Genomic DNA, 21647 nt, shown 5'->3' with positions numbered 1-21647 from the left:
TTGCTATGGTGGTGGGGAAGGGATCCCCTGAGATGTCGCCTCAGAACACTGCTGCTCCAGAGAACATCAGTTGAAAACTACTGCTTTAAATTCCTGTAGATTTACTTTTATCACTTTAAAGGATTTTGATATTAGACTTGACAAAGGACTCAACCCTATTCTATGTGGAAGCATGGAAAGCCAAAATTCAAGAACAGCGAAATAGGCAAAAGGGGTCACTCTGGTAGCCGTTGTGAGAAGCAGGCACACATGCATGTGGACTTCAGAGCTTCCAAAAAAGAGCAGGCATGTAACTCCCCTAGGTGTTTATATGTCCCTGAAGTTGTGAGTGAATGGGGTGTTTTACCACCATTTGGGCCTCTGTGCAAGCTGAATGAAACAGGGTAAAGTGCGTATGACAAGAAGTGGAAGGGGTCAATTAAAAATGCAAGTAGTAAAATTAGGGTGTTGGAATAATAGGTGATTTATTTTGTAACAATTCTTTAAAGTTATTAATAAATCTTCCTGTAACAACAACAACAAAGATATGTATATTACAGAGGAGTAGCAGAAGTCACACAAGTAAAAAAAGCCCATTCTTTTTGAAGTATCAAATCAATCTGGCTCTTGAGCTCCCAGCTGCACCTCTTACCAAACCCAACCAAACCCAGCCAAACCCAACCAAATCCAACTAAACCCAACCAAGCCCAACCAAACCCAACCACACCCAGTCAAATCCAGCCAAACCCAGCCAAATATCAAGAACAACAGCAAACCAAGTTAAATCAGAAGTGAGATCTCTTTCGTTGAATATTATCTACAGTAAAAATCCTTTTCAGAATGCAAGAGCTTTGGGAACACTTTTTCTTTTCAGGTAGGTATTTGAGACGTACCAAAGATTTTAAAAAGATACATCCAAGGAGCTTTCATCATTTGGTTTGCTGTATCTTAGAAGGGTCTTCTAGCATTTACTTAGAAAATCTCTGTTAGAAGGTTTAATGTATATGTAAGGAAGTTCCAACTTATTTTCAATATAAATAAAATACTCGAAATATTACAGTTTAAAGCAGATTAAAGTTCGTAACAGATGACTACTGGACAAAGGACATTTAACTATGCTTAGCATTGTGGAACTGCGATTCAAAAAGAGGAGAACACAAGAGTGAGTGTAGAAATGTGAGCCTAGTTGATTAAACATGAATGTGTCATTCGTATATAAATACATTCAATCAAAAAATAAACAAGATAAGAAAGAATCTCTATGTATTTAGTCATGATTCATAAGCCATTTTGCCTTAGGAAAAAATTTAAAGTTTTTGATAAAAGAAAAATAAACTTTCAAATGAAAGTTATATCTTAAACTCCGGAAACAGTTTTGTATTATCAAATAATATAAAAGAACAGATAGAGATGACTCAAAAATACAAAATCTGTAAGCCTCATTTCTTGTATATATCACTTTTTCTTTCATGTCTAGTGATATCTGTTCTATATTAATCTGTGTCAATTACTATGTATACTATTTTTCTTTGGAATATGACATAAAAAATCTTGAAAATTATTAGGAAAATACACGTTGATGACTTATGTCAGGCCTACAATAACTGATTGCTTCTAAAATCAAAGAAAAGCCTGGGCATATTAAAAAGATATTCTTTGGGGTGTTTTTAAAAATGTATGAAAAGAAAGAAGGAAATGATCTTGGAAGACTCAGAGAAATGCAGAGTGACATTTGGATGTGGTTTAAGTATCACACACAATCTTTATCTTATAACTTCCCTCTCAACAAGCTATAAAGAAAGTGAAAAAGTTTTCATCATAATCTTTTAATTTGGGGAACTTACTTTCAAAATCCAGGAAAAAATGTGGGTAGTTTTCAATTTCCCTGGTAAGGACTTTGAGCAGGTTTCCCATCCCAGCAGACCTAAGAGAGGCAACACAAAACCAAATACCGTTAGCAGTACGAAAAACAAGCTTCTTAAGAGATTGCATATTTTTTAATAACTTGCATAAATACCACTGAACCCCTATAACTACATCAGAAGGCCCAACAGAAAGTATCTTTATACCAGGTGATGAGTGATAACTTGGCAACTATTTTTTATTCAAAGTATTAGGTATTTTAGTCATAGGAGGCGGAGTTTAGGTATATTCTACAAATTGCTTCCCTTTCCCCTTCACTAATCCCCTGAATCCTTATGGCTAATATTTCAGCTTCGCTTTGTTTCTGTTCCATTGATGTGGGAACCTACCGTGTCAATGGACGAGCAGAAAAGGGAGGGCATTCTAAGAATAACTATCCAAAAAGGTAAGTTTCTTCAAGCTCCTGAGGAAAAGAGTTTAGAAAACAGATTTACACTCCCAGGAACCCCTCTTAGCCTGTACAGGAGGTCATGTTTCCCAGGCAAGTCAGAGCCTCTTGCAATTTGACATTTCAATGGTAATGAAATTAGGTACTTCATGAAGTGTAGAAACTGCAAAGGTATAACAACCAAACAGTTTTGTCGATGAAACTACAGCCTGAGGCTTTTGCAAGGGTGAATCAAGTCTACAGAGAAATACAAATTGGTTACATATCTGCAATCCCAACCTGAAAAAATAGGGAAAATGTAGTTATTATTTAAGTAAATAGCAAAATTTCTACTGCTCTCAGCTCTAGACATTAAACCATCTTCTTCAGGAGGCCACTGTCCATTCATTTATTCTACACATATTTACGGAGCTGTGATTTGATGCTGGGTGCTGTGCTCTTTGGAAGGCATTTTTCTAACTCATGATTCAGACACTTCCGTTTGTGAAGGATCAACTTGAAAAATCACTGGACCAGTAAAAGGGAACTGCAGGGATGTAATTTTCTATCCACATGGCTTCTGGCAGTATTTATGTTGCTACAGGCATTTAAAAAGATATGCCACTCTAAGAAAGAAGTGATGAAAGAGGAATATACGAAAAGGATGATGTAGTGCATGAAAATACATAACAAGCCATTCCCTTAAGTGCAGAAGGTGGTATAATCTAGTTTCCATAATCCCCCCTTCTGAGAAAATAACTCATACACTTGCAGACATTCACGGTATAAGTCACTAAAGTGAAGCTAGAAAAGAGTCCGCTTAGGGAGGGCTGTTTGCAATCCTAGCTCTGTTTCCTGTTAGCTCTGTTATCCAAGGCAAGATACTTTACTCTCTAAGCCTCAGTTTTCTCATCTGTAAAAATAATTTTTGAAATGTATCTATTTCATCAATCATGAATATTAATGAATACAAATATAAAGTGTTAAGCACCGTACTTATAGGAAGTGCTCAGGGCACATTATATGATAATTACCACCGACATCATCATGATAATTATCCTAACAGCCTTCAAATACTCACTTAGAATTCTCCTATGGAAAACGGATGAGGTAGGTTGTATGTGGCTCTAGGGAAGAGAACCAGAACCCATGAGGAAATAAAGAGGAAGATCTTCATTCGGTGTCGTGAAAAAATTTCTAACCATTAGGGTTGTCGGCATATTGGGCGATTTGCCCTGTGAAATAGTGTCTCCTGTCACTGGTGGTGTTTAAGTAGAAATATGGTATATTACTCCTGAAAAATATTATAAAAATGAGTTGGGCAAAAGGTTGGAATAGATATCTCTTAGACCTTGCCCACCTTGAAATATATGAATGTTTGGGCATCTATGACATGCACACACCTACACACACACACACACACACACACACACACACACACACACACACACACACTAGGAGGCAAACACCATGCTTCTCTCTTCCAAAAGGATTGCCCCTATTCTTTCTGTCAGTTTCTTCCTCCCTTGCCTTTATGCACATTTTCTTTTAAGGTATTTTTGAGCAAAGCCCTGTATGAGACAGGTTCTGCCAGATTAAAACTCAGAACTGGTATAGCCCATCCCTGCTGCTGAGCAACACTCACAAATCCTCCTGGGTCTCTAGGAAATAATCTGTTTCCAATTTAATGAACAATTCCAACTCAGACCCGGAGGCACTTCTTGTATGAAGATGATTCTACCGTTTAGTAGCAGCCCTGACTTTCATATAAAACGCCTTGATGGAAGTTAAATATTCTTAATTTCCCTAGCTTTGTGCTATTAACATGTCACAAGAGACCTGAATGGATTTAGCTTCCTCCTAAAAGTCTGACTTGTGTAGGATTTTACTGTCAGAGTGCCTGGGTGGGAAATACATTAAGCCTTTAAAATTAGTAACCGATTGAAATAAACACACATGGAAATACATCCAAATGCTAGCTGGCTGCAGAGCTCTATCTGTTCAAAACATTACTTAAGCTGATTAACTAATACAGTCCAATATTTTGAAGCATGATTCTAACAACAACTCAGGTCAACTAACTGGAAATATTCTAGATGTTTCACATCCCAAACAGGAACTGTCTGGAACAATAATTGATAATTATGGGATATGATGTAGTATTAGGGGTCAAGTCCAGTCCTATGGAACCTAGAAAACATGCATTTCAATACAAGCTCCTTGTATAAACACAGAAATAGTTCATCTCCTTCGTGGAAAAAAAAAGAAAAATGATGCTTATCGCTCCCCTCCAATGGGACCAGAATTCATGGAAGTATATTCTGGTTCAAGGTCTGCAAAGTGAGTTAGCATCACACAGATGGGCACTGGGTAGAGACCATGGTTGTTTTTTACTAGGCCTCGGGCTCCACTTGGGAAGACTCTTACCCAAAGAGCTTCTACTGCATCCCCAGCTCCATTCTTCATGACAGAGCCTCTCCAATCTTTTCAAACAGCTCCCAAGTGCATACAAAATACATTTCTGTGAACCGTGTTATTAAATGAGATGGCTTAGTTAATCACTGTGAGGATTATTTTTTCATATTTGATTTGTTCAATAAACGCATTTAAGATAAGTGATTATACACTATTAGAAAATGCAAATGCTTACATAATGAAAGTGAGGGGAAGAGGAAAATAAAAGGAGAGTAGTAAGATGAAGGTAGAGAGGCAAGTAGTACATGAACTATATAGGTCATCCAGGCAATAAGATCTTCACATTTGTTGGAGATCAATTAGGATCTAAGCTTCCGAGTGCCAAAGCAAAGGGGAAAAAAAAGTCTCTTTCAAGATTTGGTGTTGAGAAAATAAAGACAAACAGGTTACACTGGAGAAGTACAGCTTTTAAAAAAAAAGAAAAAGAAAAAGAGGGCTCCCCTGGTGGCGCAGTGGTTGAGAATCCGCCTGCCGATGCAGGGGACACGGGTTCGTGCCCCGGTCCGGGAAGATCCCACGTGCCGCGGAGCGGCTGGGCCCGTGAGCCATGGCCGCTGAGCCTGCGCGTCCGGAGCCTGTGCTCCGCAACGGGAGAAGCCACAACAGTGAGAGGCCCGCGTACCGAAAAAAAAAGAAAAAAAAAAAAAAAAAAGAAAAAAAGAAAAAGAAATAGTGATCATGGCTAAGAGAGAGTTGAGACAAAGAGAAATCTCCTGCAGCTGAGAGCAGACTGACACTGATGCCTCAGGATGCGCAGCCTTAGCGCTCCCACGGGCACAGCGGTGTTTTCACGGCCACAAGGCGGGGAGAGAAGCCTGGCTGGCGGTCCGAGGCTGTCTGTAGGGAAGCCGGGGACTCTGGTTTCCATGTTCTGCCTGGTAGCTCCATGCCTACACTCCTAATGTGACCTGCTGCTGGGTCAGACCCAAGGAACTTGCCAGATCCTTGCCAGTCTCCAGTATGGATTGGGAGCTCGTATCAGAGACAATAAGGCAATCCAGCAGGTGATGATTCTAGGCAGTTTCTACAGGTAAAGAAGCTGCTTATTATGTTCAAGGGATGGGAAAGGTCTCCCCAATAATAAAGGAGGAGATGGAGAACGAATATGAAGGGAGAGAGAAGTACAGCAAAAAATACAGATGTGAAAGTACTAAAATACTAGGAATAGAATTCATAAAGGAGGTTGTCAAGGAGGGTTCCAGGCCTAAGGGAGCTCAAGCAATAATTTATAAAGCATGCTTATTATTTGAAACTAGTACACTGTCTATATTATAAAGTTTTGGCTTATTTTAACACACACACACACACACACACACACACACACACACACACACACACACACAATGTCTCCCGTGACATCTTCAGAGATCATCTTAAAGTGAAACCACCCTGGGACACGACACAGCTTGCAGTGGTGCCCGTGAGTGTTGTAGGATCTGAATTCACTCCCTCCAGGAGGGTCTGATAGGGGCAGAGCAAGGGAAGATCACGAGATTCAGTCTCTCAGATGAAGACAGAGGGAAGGAGACGCCAGTTGGGTAAGTGTTCACGCGGTGATGGGCCTTGCAAACATTCTTTCCGGCTCTTACTTGGGATGTTTCCTGCTTTGGAGACTGGCATTGGAAGGCGGTCCTCTTTCCATCTGTGGCCACTCTAGATGGCCTTTTGCTCTTAGAGACACCTGGCTTCCTCCATGACCGGGTTCTCCAGGACTGTCCCTGCTCTACCAAAGTGAAGGGGTGTGGGCGTCTGGAATGACGGCTTTGGCTATTTGCTGGGCTTGTTCTCCCAGAGCACTGTACGTTGGGACTTACTGATGAAGATTAAGACACAGTCTTGAGGATCTGTAGCACAGAGTAGGCTAAAATTAAAATGTGGCCTACTGATATTATCAGAAGATGCATAGTGTAAGTGGTAAATGATGAGCTCCTAGAGAAGAGTTTGAAAAAGCCGCACAAATATGAAGCATGGTCTCACTCCCCCTTTATGCTAGAGCAAGTCACTGTAGCTCTGAGTCTTGGTTCTTCACCTACAACAACAATAGTATAATAATCTCTTCTACATGAGATTTTTGCAAAGACTATTGAAATGAGTGTAAAACCCCTGTGTAAAATACTATAAAATACTGCGCAAATATTAGCTGTAATTATTCAACATTACAACTCGTTTCATGGTTTAAGTTATTCATGGAATCAAAGAAGTATTACAGGCTTCCCTGGTGGCGCAGTGGTTGAGAATCTGCCTGCCAATGCAGGGGACACGGGTTCATGCCCTGGTCTGGGAAGATTCTACATGCCACAGAGCAACTAGGCCCGTGAGCCACAACTACTGAGCCTGAGCGTCTGGAGCCTGTGCTCCGCAACAAGAGAGGCCACAACAGTGAGAGGCCCGCGCACCGCGATGAAGAGTGGCCCCCACTTGCCGCAACTAGAGAAAGCCCTTGCACAGAAACGAAGACCCAACACAGCCAAAAATAAATATAAAAATAAATAAATAAATTTAAAAAAAAAACCAAAAAAAACAAAGAAGTATTACATCTCCAGAATCATATAAGTTGCATGTTTATTGATATTTCAGGTTTGGTCTCCTAAAATCCATGACTCTTTATGTAAACTGCCTTAACGTCAAGCTATAATCAGGTAAATATTTAAAGATATTAATAGCTAGCACTGCAAGAGATTTTCCTACAGGCCAAAGACTGTATTTTAGATACCTTTTCTTACTTTATCTTCAAACTATATCTAAGAGGAAGATACGTTTTTTAGGGATTAGAAAACTTAAATGTATTAAAATTAAATACAGAAGCAGATTTTAAAAATAAAAATCTTTCCTTTTTTTTTGCGGTACGCGGGCCTCCACTGCTGTGGCCTCTCCCGTTGCGGAGCACAGGCTCCGGACGCGCAGGCTCAGTAGTTGTGGCTCACGGGCCCAGCCGCTCCGCGGCATGTGGAATCTTCCCAGACCAGGGCATGAACCCCTGTCCCCTGCACTGGCAGGCGGACTCTCAACCACTGCGCCACCAGGGAAGGCCCTAAAAATATAAATCTTTATGAAAGAAAACTAAATTTTCAAGAGAACAATATTTATATAAGTGTGTGACAGTTAGAGGCTGGGGTCTTCAGATAACCCTACATAAGTTAATTCCCATTTCCAACACAAAAATCCCAAGCAGAAACAAATGCTTTTGAAAATAGCAGTAAGGCGATCACCCTTTTAATAAATACTCAAAAAATCATCAAAAACTTCAATTTTTAACCAAACGGTTGTGTCTATGTTTACCCCTTTTCATACATAGAGCACCAAGTCCAAGGAAAACACAAATATCTAATGAAGAAAACCTTGACAGAGGGACCCATGAAATATCTCTACTGAAAAGCAATGAAAGGCCAAAGGGCAAAGGGGCAACACAGATTTTCCAACAGTCAAAAGAGGGGGTCGGTCAGGCTCACTGCCCACTCAGGTCCCAGGAGAACCTGGTTTATCTTCCTCAACACCGAGTCTCTTGGTGACAGTGATCTATCTAAATAAAAGGAAAAATCAAACTCCTATCCTCCCTAAAGGGAATCTGGTAACAGTGTGATGGGAAGTTTCTTCTTTTCCCTTTGGTTTTCTAATAAAAACACCACCTTGAATAGCTGCCCTGGAGGAAGTAGTCCGTCACTGGTTGAATGCCCTGAATACCTGCGGCCTGTGGGAGTGGGGTTTTCAATGACAGAAGCCATGGCCATGGCCGCAGTGCTCAAGTGATACACATGCTATTTAGGGAGACAGCACAAGTTCAAATTAAGAATGTAATCCACCTGGAAGCACATAACAAGCTTCTGATAAGTGGTAAGGGCTCAAAAATGTTAACTGAATGGGAAAGTAGTAGTATGTACCTGTTACACAGTAAGTACCAACCAGAGTGATGATGATGATATATGAGAGGGCCAAGAACGTGCACATTTTATTGAGGGTCTACTGTGTGCCTGGCACTGTGCTTGGAGCTTTCACACACTTAAGTTCACTCAAACCTTACAGCAACCCTTCAGGTAGCTATAATTCTCTTCATGTATTGGAAGAAGAAGAAATTTAGTTGGTTAAGCATCTTTCTGAAGACTACAGGAAAATAAAAGATAGAGCTTGAGCATCTAGGAATTCAAAGTCCATGCTCTTTTCCCCACAGGAGGAGACGTGGGATTCCAGACCCCTAGGAGGCCCCTGTGTGGGGACTCTGAGAGTCCGTGGTCTGTGGGAAGTGCATGCTAGATAATGTATTATTGTAGGTATATGCTCCTTTCTCTGGGGAGAGAGTCTATAGTTTCTGTTGGATTCCAAAGCGGCCGGCTCTACACTAGTAGTCCCCCAAGGCATGTACAATGAAAGACATATTTCTCTAGGAATTTAGAGAAGACAGAAAACCATGTGGGGTGGAATCTTCCAGAAAAATTAGCGTCATAGAAGAAGTGAACTCCACCCAGGCATGAAGGACCCTAGGAATCTGTATTGGCAGAGAGGACGCCTCCAGCTGGGGGATCTAGAGTGAGAAGGGAACAAAAGACACTAGTTGGGTGACCGGTAAAGCCTTCCCAATACAGAAGGCTTATTCCTCAAGGCTCACGTACAGCAATACAATTTTGAAATGGATCCTTTCACATTTTTTTCCAAATTGTCTAGAAGGAGGGCGTTTCTCTAGTCACTGTAGGAGTGTTAATAGTGCCTTTAAAGACTGCCCGCATGTCCCTGCCAAGGGAGGCTCTCACCTCCCAGGGGTGACGATTTGGGATGTATACATGGTATTTTCTATGACTACTTTCTTGGCTCTGAGCTCAAAACCACTTCCATGGGAGCTGGCTCTAAGGCTGCTCAGGAGAAAATGATGACCTTCCTAAAGAAATTGTGCTCTGCTAACATTTCAGTTCCAAAAAAGAGAAGGGGATAAAAGCGCGCGCGCACACACACGCACACACACACACACGCACACACACACACACACACACACACACACAGACATACACTTGTTTTTTTCCTATTTAGAACTTGGTTCTTGTTTGGAAGAAAAAAAATAATAAGATTAGTTGTATTCCCAGAGTGTAAAACCAAATAAAATCAACTAGAAGTGACTTTGAAAAGATGTGGCCATAGTTGGTGAGGAAATTTATTTGCTTACTATAAGTAAGACATAACAAAGGACTCAAGCCCAGGGTGTGGGCATTGTGAATTCTGACCTTTGCCTGTGTACAAGATTTCCATGTCCAATTTTCACGATTAGAGAACAAGCACTTAGAAAATTTCTTTTGTAGCTATAACTATCGGAAAGGAGACTTTCTAAGCCAATACCACATGTTATCAATACAGAACAGAAAGGGAGAAAAAATAGAACAGCAGCCCTACATGGTTCTATTTGCTAATATTTTTCTTAAGGTCTAAGATGATAAATACTCAATGCCCTTACCAGAAGGGATGGGTTTTCTTAGCACTCTGAATGAGACAATACCTTTCAGAATCTAAAATGTTTAGCATCCCTGGTACAAAGACCTTAGAAATCAAAGACTTAGATTTTTTTAATCTATAACTCCATATTTTGGGGATTAAGGAGTCCTGGTTGAGCCTAATATTTTTTCTGCAACATAATTAGCCCCAGACCAATCATGAATACAACAATGATGTCTATTTCTATAACATCACATCTTTGTCAAAGATGTGTCTGGCCTCATTTAACCTCAAGGAGCCAGAAGGAAGGTGTCCTGGATGTCAATCACTTGCTCTGTCCATTAACATGAAACGTAAATGGGACAAATACATTTTTTTTAAGGGTTGGGGCTTCCCTGGTGGCACAGTGGTTGAGAATCTGCCTGCCAATGCAGGGGACATGGGTTTGATCCCTGGTCTGGGAAGATCCCACATGCCGCTGAGCAACTAAGCCTGTGTGCCACAACTACTGAGCCTGCGCTCTAGAGCCCGCGAGCCACAACTACTGAAGCCTGCGTGCCTAGAGCCCATGCTTCGCAACAAGAGAAGCCACCGCAATGAGAAGCCTGCGCACCACAAGGAAGAGTAGCTAGCCCCCGCTCGCCACAACTAGAGAAATACGGCGCCCAGCAATGAAGACCCAAGGCAGCCAAAAATAAATAAATAAAATACATAAATTTAAAAAAAAAAATAAGGTGCATATGGTAATTCTATTTTTAGTTTTTTAAGGACCTTCCATACTGTTCTCCATAGTGGCTGTATCAATTTACATTCCCACCAACAGTGCAGGAGGGTTCCCTTTTCTCCACACCCTCTCCAGCATTTGTTGTTTGTAGCTTTTCTGATGATGCCCATTCTCACTGGTGTGAGGTGATACCTCATAGTAGTTTTGATTTGCATTTCTCTAATGATTAGTGATGTTGAGCATCTTTTCATGTGCCTCTTGGCTACCTGTATGTCTTCCTTGGTGAAATGTCTATTTAGGTCTTCCACCCATTTTTTAACTGGATTGTTTGTTTTTTTGATATTGAGCGCCATGAGCTGTTTATATATTTTGGAGATTAATCCTTTGTCTGTTGTTCATTGGCAAATATTTTCTCCCATTCTGAGGGTTGTTTTTTTGTCTTGTTTATGGTTTCCTTTGCTGTGCAAAAGCTTTTAAGTTTAATTAAGTCCCATTTGTTTATTTTTGTTTTATTTCTGTTACTCTAGGAAGTGGGTCAAAAAAGATCTTGCTGTGGTTTATGTCAAAGAGTGATTTTCCTACGTTTTCCTCTAAAAATGTTATAGTGTCTGGTCTTACATTTAAGTCTTTAATTCATTTGGAGTTTATTTTTATGTACGGTGTTAGGTAGTGCTCTAATTTCATTCCTTTACATGTAGCTGTCCAGTTTTCCTAGCAATCCCACTACTGGGCATATACCCTGAGAAAACCATAGTTCAGAAAGAGACATGCACCACAATGTTCATTTCAGCTCTATTTACAGTAGCCAGGACATGGAACCAACCTAAATGTCCATCGACAGGTGAGTGGATAAAGAAGCTGTGGCACATATATACAATGGAATATTACTCAGCCATATAAAGAAATGAAATTGAGATATTTGTAGTGAGGTGGATGGACTTAGAGTCTGTCATACAGAATGAAGTAACTCAGAAAGAGAAAAACAAATACCGTATGCTAATGCATATATATGGAATCTAAAAAAAACATGGTACTGATGAACCTAGTTGCAGGGCAGTAATAAAGAGGTAGACATAAAGAAGGGACTTGATGACATGGGGCGGGAGGGTGAAGGTGGGGCGAAGTGGGAGTAGCATTGACGTATACACACTACCAAATGTAAAATAGTTGGCTGGTGGGAAGCAGCAGCAGAGCACAGGGAGATGGGCTCGGTGCTTTGCAATGACCTAGAGGGATGGGATATAGAGGATGGGAGGGAGGCTCAAGAAGGAGGTGATATGGGGATATATGTATGCATATAGCTGATTTGCTTTGTTGTGCAACAGAAACTAACACGGTATTGTGAAGCAATTATACTCCAATAAAGATTTATTAAATAATATTTTAAAAAATAAGGCACAATGTATCACTGCCAGTGGAGGGTTTCTGCCCCATGGTAGTAGGGTCTCCCTAGAACATGCTACACAGCTTGTTAAACAGGACAGCCCCACCTGTGGTTCATAACACTGTGTGCACTTGTCTCCTTCCCTACCCTAATTATCCTAATTCAGACCCTCAGCAGAGCTTGCCGGCATCCTGCAAAGAGCCCCCAAACGGATCCTCCTGATTCCAGTTTTGTCTCCTGCCCATTCGCTTCCAGCTTTCTAAACATAAATCTGACCATGTTACTTCCTTGCTCACTATGCTTCCATGGCTCTCCAGGGCCCGCAGGATGTAACGCATACCAATGTGTGCACTGGATCCAGAAAACCTGGCCTCCAACCCCTGCCCGTCTCCTCTGTCCCCTCTCTTGCTCCGCACCCCTGGGCCCTACACTCATCACGCCCTGCGCTTCTCTAAAGCAGCCTGTTCCTTGTTGCCTCAGGGCCCTTGCACATGTTGCTCCTTATGTTTACAATTATAATGACAGCTAACATTTTGTAATGATCTGCAGGCCACAGGGGTGAGAGCTTTTCATGTCTTGTCATATTTTAATTTTCACAACCACCTGATGAGGTAGGAACCCTTATTATCCCAACTTTAGAGATAAAGAAATAATCTTAGAGATTTTAAAAGTTTCTCAAGCCCACAAGTGGCAGAGCTGGGTCTGGAAGTCAAATCCATCTGACCTCTAAGCACTGGCTCTCAGCCATTGCCTCCCCAGAATCCCCTTCCAAGTATGGGTTTGGAAATCAGGGCCTTCAGAAGAACCCCCCTAAATCTTCCCTCCTCTTCGACTCTACCTCAAATAAAACAAAACCCACTCCATTGGGTGAGCTTGGCTTCTCTTTGCTCACCTAACTTGCTGTGTTTACTGGGCCACAGTGCCTACAGTGTGGACCATAATTACACACTTTCCCCCCATCTCTGAATATAAGGTCTTCTTGGGCAGGGCTGTTTTTACACCTCCTTGTATTCCCAGCACTTGGCACAGGGTCTGGTACCCAGTTAGCACTGGCTAAGAAATCCTTAAGATTGTTCTGTCCAGTGGTACCAAAGCGTCAACCAGTCCAAGGCAAAATGAGAAACTAAGGCTATGGCATGAGCCTTGCATTTCTGCTAAAGTTATGCAAACATCTCTACGCTACAGTGTTTTTTATTTATTTTACAAAAGGATAGTGATGGCTGCATCCTAAGTCCCCAAAGTTTATTTTGAAATTTTATCGTTTTATGAAATTCCAAAGTCTAGGAGTCACTAATCTCGTCAGTTACTCGGCCCAGCTTTGGGAGCAGAGCTGCTGGTCTCTGCTCTGAGGCTGGTGCCTCCAGCTGCACGCTGTGACCTGTCTCATTTAGCTTTATGATAAGTCTGATCTCCTAACTACAATGGAGCCCTGAGATTTCCCCAACAGAGTGGAGGAAAGAAGTCCAGTTCTGGCTTGAGGAGTGTTTCTGGTGACTGGATGTGATTGTAGGAGGGCTACTAAGACAATCTGTCCTTCAACCCGATCAACAAGGTTCAGATTTGGAGAAATCCTGATGGCAGCCAGGATGGCAGCTGCGGTCAGCGATGAACGAGGCTTGCAGGCTCCCCGTACCGTCCCCCAAAAGCGAAGTGACCCCTCTGGCCTGCCTCCCATGAACCATCCAGGGAGCTGTCTGAGCGGGGAGAGCACAGCCCTGATACGTCCGGTCCTCACGCGACCCACAGACACTTTCCCCTGGTAATCGTACAACCCATCATACCTCATTTATACTCCTTGATTGTTTCGAATGATAAGCAAGACCGGTTGACCATCAGCCTGTAATATATCAGATACAAAATCGGTGGCTCAAAAAAATACTTCTCAACAAAAGGATAGGTACATTCCTTAAATGACAGAAGCACCTGCTCTTCTTTGGGGGCGGGGGGCAATGCATTGATGGAACGAAGTAGCTCAGCCTATAAATGCCGGGAGCCTGAATCTGCAAAACCACGTGAGTGATGTTAGATAGTTGGGCTGGGCTGGAATTCCCTGCCCCAGCTGCTGCTTCTGCAATGAAGTCATAAGGTTCTCTGTTCGGTTGACGAATTCCAAGACGAAGGAGGGAAACTAGAGAGAGTCTATTAAGCACTTTCATCTGACAATAAAAATGAGTTAGTGGCTAAAATGTGTTTTCAAAACGTTTTAACACTACAAGTAATGGCACCCAAATGGGAGAATGCCTTGAATAGCCTCATCCATCATTGATACCACGGCGTCCCTCAAAAGGGCTGGGTGTTCCCAGTGGAACCCAAGCTGCTAGAATCGAGTTGGGAATTCTCAAAAAAATACCGAGAGACCATTACAGAGCTGAACGATTAAGGGTAGGTTTAAAACAGTCCTTTCAATATCTGAGTTCAGTTTTCTAACATAGACTATTACCTCATCATAGCTAATTTCCACATAAACATCAATATGACAGCAGCAACAAGTCCCCAAGAAATGAGAGGGAAATTAGATCCTTTTTTAGGGAATGAAAGTCAATGTGTCCCCCGCCCCCATTTCCAATCCCAGTGAATATGGAAACAATCAAACTGGGACTTTGTTGTGGACCAGCCCACTGCTGGGAAATCGTTAGTGAATTTGTTCCCTTCCACTTGTGAAATCAAGAACACGACGAGGAGGAACCTGCTTGATAAGCTTGCCCCTTCCCCAGAAGAAGGGCTGACAGTCACACACCACCCAGGCCACTTCTGCCCGATTTCAAAGGGAGAGTGACCCCTGCAGGGCAGCAGTCTTGGAAGTGCCTTCTGCTGACTGCGGAGTGTTGGGAAAGCTGTTTATTCCACCTCTCTCCGATGGCCTCGCTTCAGTCTAGAACCTGAAAGGGAACACGGAGAAGTCGCCCAAAGTTTCGGCTCTTCTGACCATCAGTGACTTAGATTAGACAGACTCTCATTTCTCTTGGATCACAGAGCTCCTTTTTGCAGAATTGATTCTCAGGTATTGCAACCGACAGAAGCCAGGCTCCTCTTGTTCTGAGCGAGGGCCTGCAGAGGAGTCTTGCCCTGCGTGCTGTTGGCCAAGCCCTCCCCCGCCGAGATGCTGGAGGGACTCCTTGCTGCCCCCTCATCTCTCTGAATGGTCGTTCTTAAGCCTCCACTTCCTCCATCTAACCTTTAAGTGTCCGTCTCCAATGTTCGTTCTTCACACCTCATCTCCCCATCCCACTCTAGCCCCCAGCTGGACCTCCTTCTTCAACTCCTGGCCGGTAACTCTAAGTGAATTCCCTGCAAGCATAGCAATTTGGGGAAGATCTTAATAGCCTTAAGTTCTGACCTTCCCAAATGTCCTCCTCCTTCTTTGTTCACAGAAAGGCATCATCGTCCCATTAAATTATAAGCCAGAGACTTGAGTGTCCCCCGAGATTTCTGCACCTGCTGCCTCCCCCGTTAGACCTGGTGTCTCACCAAACTCTACCCAGGTACCTTCCACGTCTCCCCTGGCCGTGACTTCTAAGCCCTTCTGGCCGCTGTCTCTCCCCATCATCTCCAGCCATTATCTTGGGCTCTCTCTCGCCTCCCCCAATCCAACATCAGATACCCCAAGCACCTCGGATCACACAGCAGACTCTGAGCGCACGTTACAGGAAATGTCCTGTGTAAAGTGAATGCTGGTGAATTAAATCTCTTCTATATCTGTTATCTCACAATATAACCTAAAAAAAAAAAAAATAGATAAAGAAAAAGGCTTTCCCCCAGTCCCTGCCTGGCTCTCAGACCCTGGCAGCTGTTCCTCACATATGTGCCTGAGGTCTCTCTGCCTCCAGAGTTCACTGTCAAGTGGTGAAATATGACCTCGCAGGTCAAGGCACCGGAAAGCACGGTGCCCGCGGATGGAGTACTTCTGGGAAGCAAAAGCCCCCTGAAGAACCCCACCCGCCCCAGTGCCAGGGACTGACTTGATTTGTAAGTCTAGGTTTTCAGACACTGAGTTTTCTTAAACGGAGGTCCACCCGTGCGCCAAAGGAGGCTTTGGAATTGATGGAGGTTTCAAACGTTAGGTGTATTACTTCCAAGTTCAAATTTATTTGGGGGGGGGGGGATGCCAGAATTATAGAAGTACCAAAAAGACCACCAAAAGCCATTTCACATACAGAAAACCTAAAGAATTTGAAGCCAAGGGTGGTTGGCGTGGGCCATTACATCTCAAGTGTCAAGGTCGGCCAAAGGGCGGAAAACATCCCTTGAAATCTCAGAGGCAGGAGGGGCTTTGCTTTGGTCTCCAGTTTCTGAAAGGAGCAAATGCCTTGATTTCAAAGTACGCTTAATCGCAAACCAAAGTAACACTTTAAAATAGAACCCCTAGCTTGAACCCCAAGCAAGCTCTGAAGACCTATCACTGTAAGCTGGGACAGGAAAGGCGGGGCTGGGGGGTGGGGGGTGGGTGTGAGGGTGTGGGTGTGTGTGTGGTGGGGGGTGCCGGGAGGCCGGCTCTCCTGCAGGGAGCTGCTTTCTGAGGCAACTCCCCGGCCCAGCGCGATGTGGAATTGCTGGGTGGAAGGAAAAAGGCATGTTTCAGTGTAAACGCTTCCCAAGCTGGCTATCATATTAAGATGGGTGCAATTTTCCCCGTGGTATTCAGATCCTAAAACCTGACCCAAAGCTCTCTTTCAAGTTTCAGCTCCTCTGAACGCTCTGTACTTTGGTCACCCCAGAGTATGGACAGTGCCAACAGCTCTGGCCTGGTCCTTGCTTCTGTTTTTGTGTTCAGGCGGCTCCCTTTGCTTGGAATGCCCTCCCCCTCTCCTCTGCCTCTGGATGGTCTATCTTTTCAAGGCCCAAATCAGATTGCGCTTCCTCCCAGAAACCTCCTCCCTGACCCCCAGGCTGAAATGAACAACCTCTCTTCCTTGCTGTGGATTCTTTAAAGGGCTATGTCTTCTTCATTTCCAGAATGTTACCCATTTCAACTACCCCCCCATCCCTCCCCAGCCAAGCTCCAAGCACAGGTCCGGCACGCAGCCTCTTCACTGATGGCCACTGAAACGGAATGTAAGATTCGGTAAGCAGTCACTGCATAGCAATGACAGTAAGATTGTCAACTGCAAACAAGCCGAACAGAGGAAGGGTCGTTGGGGAGAGAAATAAGTTGGAGAAAATAAACATTTCCCCAAATAGAGATATTCTGTTGTTTTATGATCACAGATGACCTTGAGAATCTGATGAATATCAGCCTTCTTAGAAAAATGCACCCATACACAGACCCACACGTGTTTGCATACAATTCCAGGAGGTACAATACACACACTGAAACCCAAGAATGGAAATCCCTCATTTATTTTAAAATCGCAAATTGAGTGTATGGACAGCCAGGCAGGATGAGGGAGGCACTTCCAAGTGTGTGGACCGTGGACCTCGCTGAAGGAGAAAAGGAGTTCTTTAGTGGCAACAGCACAGGCTGCGGAGACCTTGGGTAAGTCTTCGACTCTTCTGAATTTGAGTTTTCCTCGTCTGTGAAATGCGAATCATAATACTTCCTTAGCAGTGTCATTACTGAGCCAATAAAATAATGCAGGGAAAGCACCTAGTAGAATATCTGGCATGCAGTCAGCCTCCAGCAACAAATGCTAGTTTTCTGCACCTCCTGTCTCGCATATAAAAAACTGCAACCACAAGGCAAACAAGTCATTTCCCTTTTAGCAATAAATTCTGCACGGCCGCTTTGGAGCGAGGGAAGAAAGCGACTGAGACCACCGCCTCGGCGAAGAGGTGAAGCCGGTGCTGCGCGGCTACTGCGGGCGCGTTCGCGTGGCTATTAATCATACAAGAGCCCATTTATGACAAACACAGGTCACTCCCTTTGCATGACAAGCCCTATGGGTCCACAGAGGCCCATTATCCAAAAAAAACAGAGCATTGTGGGCGACGCGGGCGAAGCCGAGTGCACACACACAAGCGGACATTGTGAGGCTGTTTGCACAACCCCGCGGTGCTCCTCGCGGATTTCCTGCCAGGGAGACATTTCCATCTCGCGGAGGCGGCTGCAGACATTTGCTCATTCAACATGGCTTCGGGCCGCGGGCTGGGAGAGCCAGGGGCGCGGCGCCCTCTGCCGGCCGTCTCCAGACTGCAGGCGGGGCTGGGCGGAGGATAGCGCAAGCCGCCCTCAGCCTCGCAGCCTCCTCTCTCCCTCCCCTTCTAAAGGAAAGCGGTGTAACAGGCTTGAGCTCTGGGGTCTGGAAAGCCTGTAACACGTGTTGGTGCAGGTCCTTGGACGAGCCATGTCACCCCTCAGGTCTTACTTCCCTCGGTGGAGCCCCCAGCACTCACTTGTTTGCGGCAAGCCCCGAAGGACGTGACCGCTACACCGCCCGGGCCTGCCCCTCCGCCAGTGTGCAATCAATCCCTGTTATTCCCCTTCTCCACCTGTCTCCAGAAGGGTGGGGACTGTCACCTGCCCTCTGAAACTAGGAAAGGAAATCAACCAGCACCTATGGGTAACGTCTTGGCTTAAACTGTAGCCAGTGTTCAGAGCGGACGTATGCCTGTATCTTCCGGTGTCATCTCTTTTTTTTTCAAATTGTTCTCTCTTGCTTTCCAGTCTGTGTTGGCAAGGGCAGCCCCGACGTGCAGTATTTCACCAGCATCTGAAACGCCCGACCTTCAGGACAGGCTCAGCTGAGGGTGGAGGTGAGCTGGCAGAAATTCTCAGCTCAGTTGTCTTTTTCTCAGAGATAAAAGAAAGACCACCGTAATGAACTTCTTAAAGTGAGCTGCGATGTTTAGCATAGCAACAAGAACATGAACTTGGGTTTGGAGCACAGCTTAGCTATTTATTAGCTGGGTGGTCTCAATCAACCTATTTACTAACATTTACTTAACCTCCCAGAGTCTGAGTTTCAATATGAGTAAAACAGAGATGAACTCAACCTCTTCAAGGCTGGTTTGTAGAGACAATGACACAACATATGTAAGATGCACACAGAAATATACAGACATGACTTGAGGGCAGGCGGTGTTTTTTTTTAAACATATTTATTGGCGTATAATCGCTTTACAATGGTGTGTTCGTTTCTGCTTTACAACAAAGTGAATCAGCTCTACATATACATATGTTCCCATATCTCCTCCCTCTTGCGTCTCCCTCCCTCCCACCCTCCCTATCCCACCCCTCTAGGTGGTCACAAAGCACAGAGGTGATCTCCCTGTGCCACGCGGCTGCTTCCCGCTAGCTATCTACCCTACGTTTGGTAGTGTCTATAGGCCCATGCCACTCTCTCACTTTGTCCCAGCTTACCCTTCCCCCTCCCCGAGTCCCCTTTCTGACACAACTATTAATATCTATTAAATACCATCTTAGAGGATGTATGCTGATGACTTCCAAATTTATAACTGTCACCTCGATCCCCTCGCCTGAACTCCACACTCATTTCTCCCATGGACTGCTTGACTTCTAACAGACACCTCAAACTTCACATATCCAAAATTAAAGTTTTGGGTGTTTTTTTCCTAGAAATCTGCCCCTTCTTCAGTCTTTCTTCTCTCTGTAAATGGCAATTCCATGTTTCCAGACACTCAGACTAAAAACGTCAGTGTCATCCTCGGCTTTCCTTTCTCTCACACCCCATATCTAAGCTAACAAACCCTTCAGCTCTCCTTTTAGGACGCGGCTTGAATTTGATCGTTTCTCGGACATGGAGGCCTAGCCAACCCACAAGCCATCCCATCTCTTGCCAAGACTAGCATCCTGACTTCCTAAACAGATTCCCCAGTTCCCAATCACTCAGTCAATTACCTATCTGGCATCTCTAATGATGTTTTAAAAGTTTCAGCATGTCAACTCCTCTGGTTAAATCACTTCACTGGTTTCCTGTGTCACTTAGAGTAAAATACAAGATTCTTATCACAGTCAACAAGGCCCTAGGTGCTGTAACCTCAAGGTAGTTCATCTGCTACAACTCCCCTCCATCGCTGGGCTACTCATGGCTTCTGGCCTCGCCCCTTTCTTCATTCTTGAACTCATCACATGTGTTTCTGCCACAGGACCGTTGCTAGTCCTTACGCCTAGAATGCTTTCCCCCAATATATCTGCATGGTTTTTCTTTAGGCCTCTGTCCAGGGTTTACCTTTCAGTGGAGCCCAACCTAACCACCCTCTCCACCGTCATACTTCACCCTACTCCCCACTCACCGTGGGAAGTGACACACAGTAGGAACTCCATACATACAGGTGGAATGAATGAAGTCATCTGTTCATAAACATGACTCCCATGATCCCCTGGAGCTCCTCTTCCATCCAAACACCAGATTCTTCCTCCAGGCCCATGGGAGGAGAGGCTCTCAGGCCATCTGTTATTTTGGTCAGGCACTCTTATTTGGGTAAGAAAAGGGGAGAAGTAGTCCTTTCACAGGATGGGAATGTGCATAGTCAGTGAGCCTGGTCCTAATGAGGAACCATTATTTTACTTTCTATTTTAGATGAACCTCTAAAATAGAAAGTGTGTTTTGGGAGGCAAGTAGAGGGAGAGATGGTCAGGAGAATCTACTGAAGACTGATTATATAGGAACTTTGAATCCAGAAAGCAGAAGCAAGGAAACTCCAGGGCAGAAATGCAGTTCCGTGCCTTGGGCGGGTCAGACAGTTGTTGTGTAACCCCGGGGCCTGAAGGTCACAGAAGCTACCGAGACTGTAAGGCCTCTGTAATGCCACCAAATGCACGGGGAGTCACTGTCTCTTGTCCTAATCTGTTTTCAGCCACTTGTTTGCTACAAGACCTTGGGGAAGGTCATCCACCACCACCCCCCCCCCGCCGCCATCTGAGTCTCATCCTTATTATCTGTAACCCACTGGGACCGGCTAGATGACCTGGGAAAACTCCTCTTCGTTCCACCATCCTGAGGTTTTAATGTAATGAGAATGTCCAGCGATTTCCAGAAATGTATTCAGGCAACCTAAAGCCACACCAGGAGCTAAGATAATTAGAAATGGGATGAGACTTCCATTTAAGAAACAGAACTGCGCCTTGACAGCACTTCCACAGAGCACCCCTGGCTTGTTCCTTGAAGCCCTTTGGATTTCCGGCTGTTTGGGAAGGACGGTGGTGACAGATTCCCAGCACCATGCTGGCTCAATATTGGCCACTGCTGCAAGCAGGGAGTACGCCCGTTTACCTCTGTGAAAAAGCAGTCATTCAGAAATCGGGTAGAACACTTAAACTACTAAAGAGAAATTGTTCTCAAGCCCTTTTGTACTTCCGAAGCATCAAACATCATGAAATACGCAGATAGGCTAACTACCACTAATTTTCATATATTTGATAAAGCGGGTCCCAAAGTACTTGTATGAGGCAACGCTTGGGCAGCCAGCTTTCATCTATCACGTGT

The 21647-nt window shown here is 44.1% G+C and overlaps 1 protein-coding gene across 2 annotated transcripts in view; it reads right to left on the bottom strand.

Moving 5' to 3' along the window:
• Nucleotides 1-21647, bottom strand: part of CYRIA (CYFIP related Rac1 interactor A) — a 109534-nt gene that overhangs the window by 25635 nt on the left and 62252 nt on the right. For both annotated transcript variants that reach the window (XM_059079011.2, XM_067008084.1), the window contains exon 3: nucleotides 1824-1903. In XM_059079011.2, coding sequence (XP_058934994.1) covers nucleotides 1824-1893 — 70 coding nt within the window. In that variant the 5' untranslated portion in view covers nucleotides 1894-1903. The remainder of the gene's footprint in view (nucleotides 1-1823; nucleotides 1904-21647) is intronic.

The sequence above is a fragment of the Kogia breviceps genome, chromosome 11 (genome assembly GCF_026419965.1).
Source record: "Kogia breviceps isolate mKogBre1 chromosome 11, mKogBre1 haplotype 1, whole genome shotgun sequence".
NCBI classification, from domain to species: domain Eukaryota; kingdom Metazoa; phylum Chordata; class Mammalia; order Artiodactyla; family Physeteridae; genus Kogia; species Kogia breviceps.
Note: the sequence above shows the minus strand (reverse complement) of the source record. Positions and strands in the feature narration are given on the sequence as shown.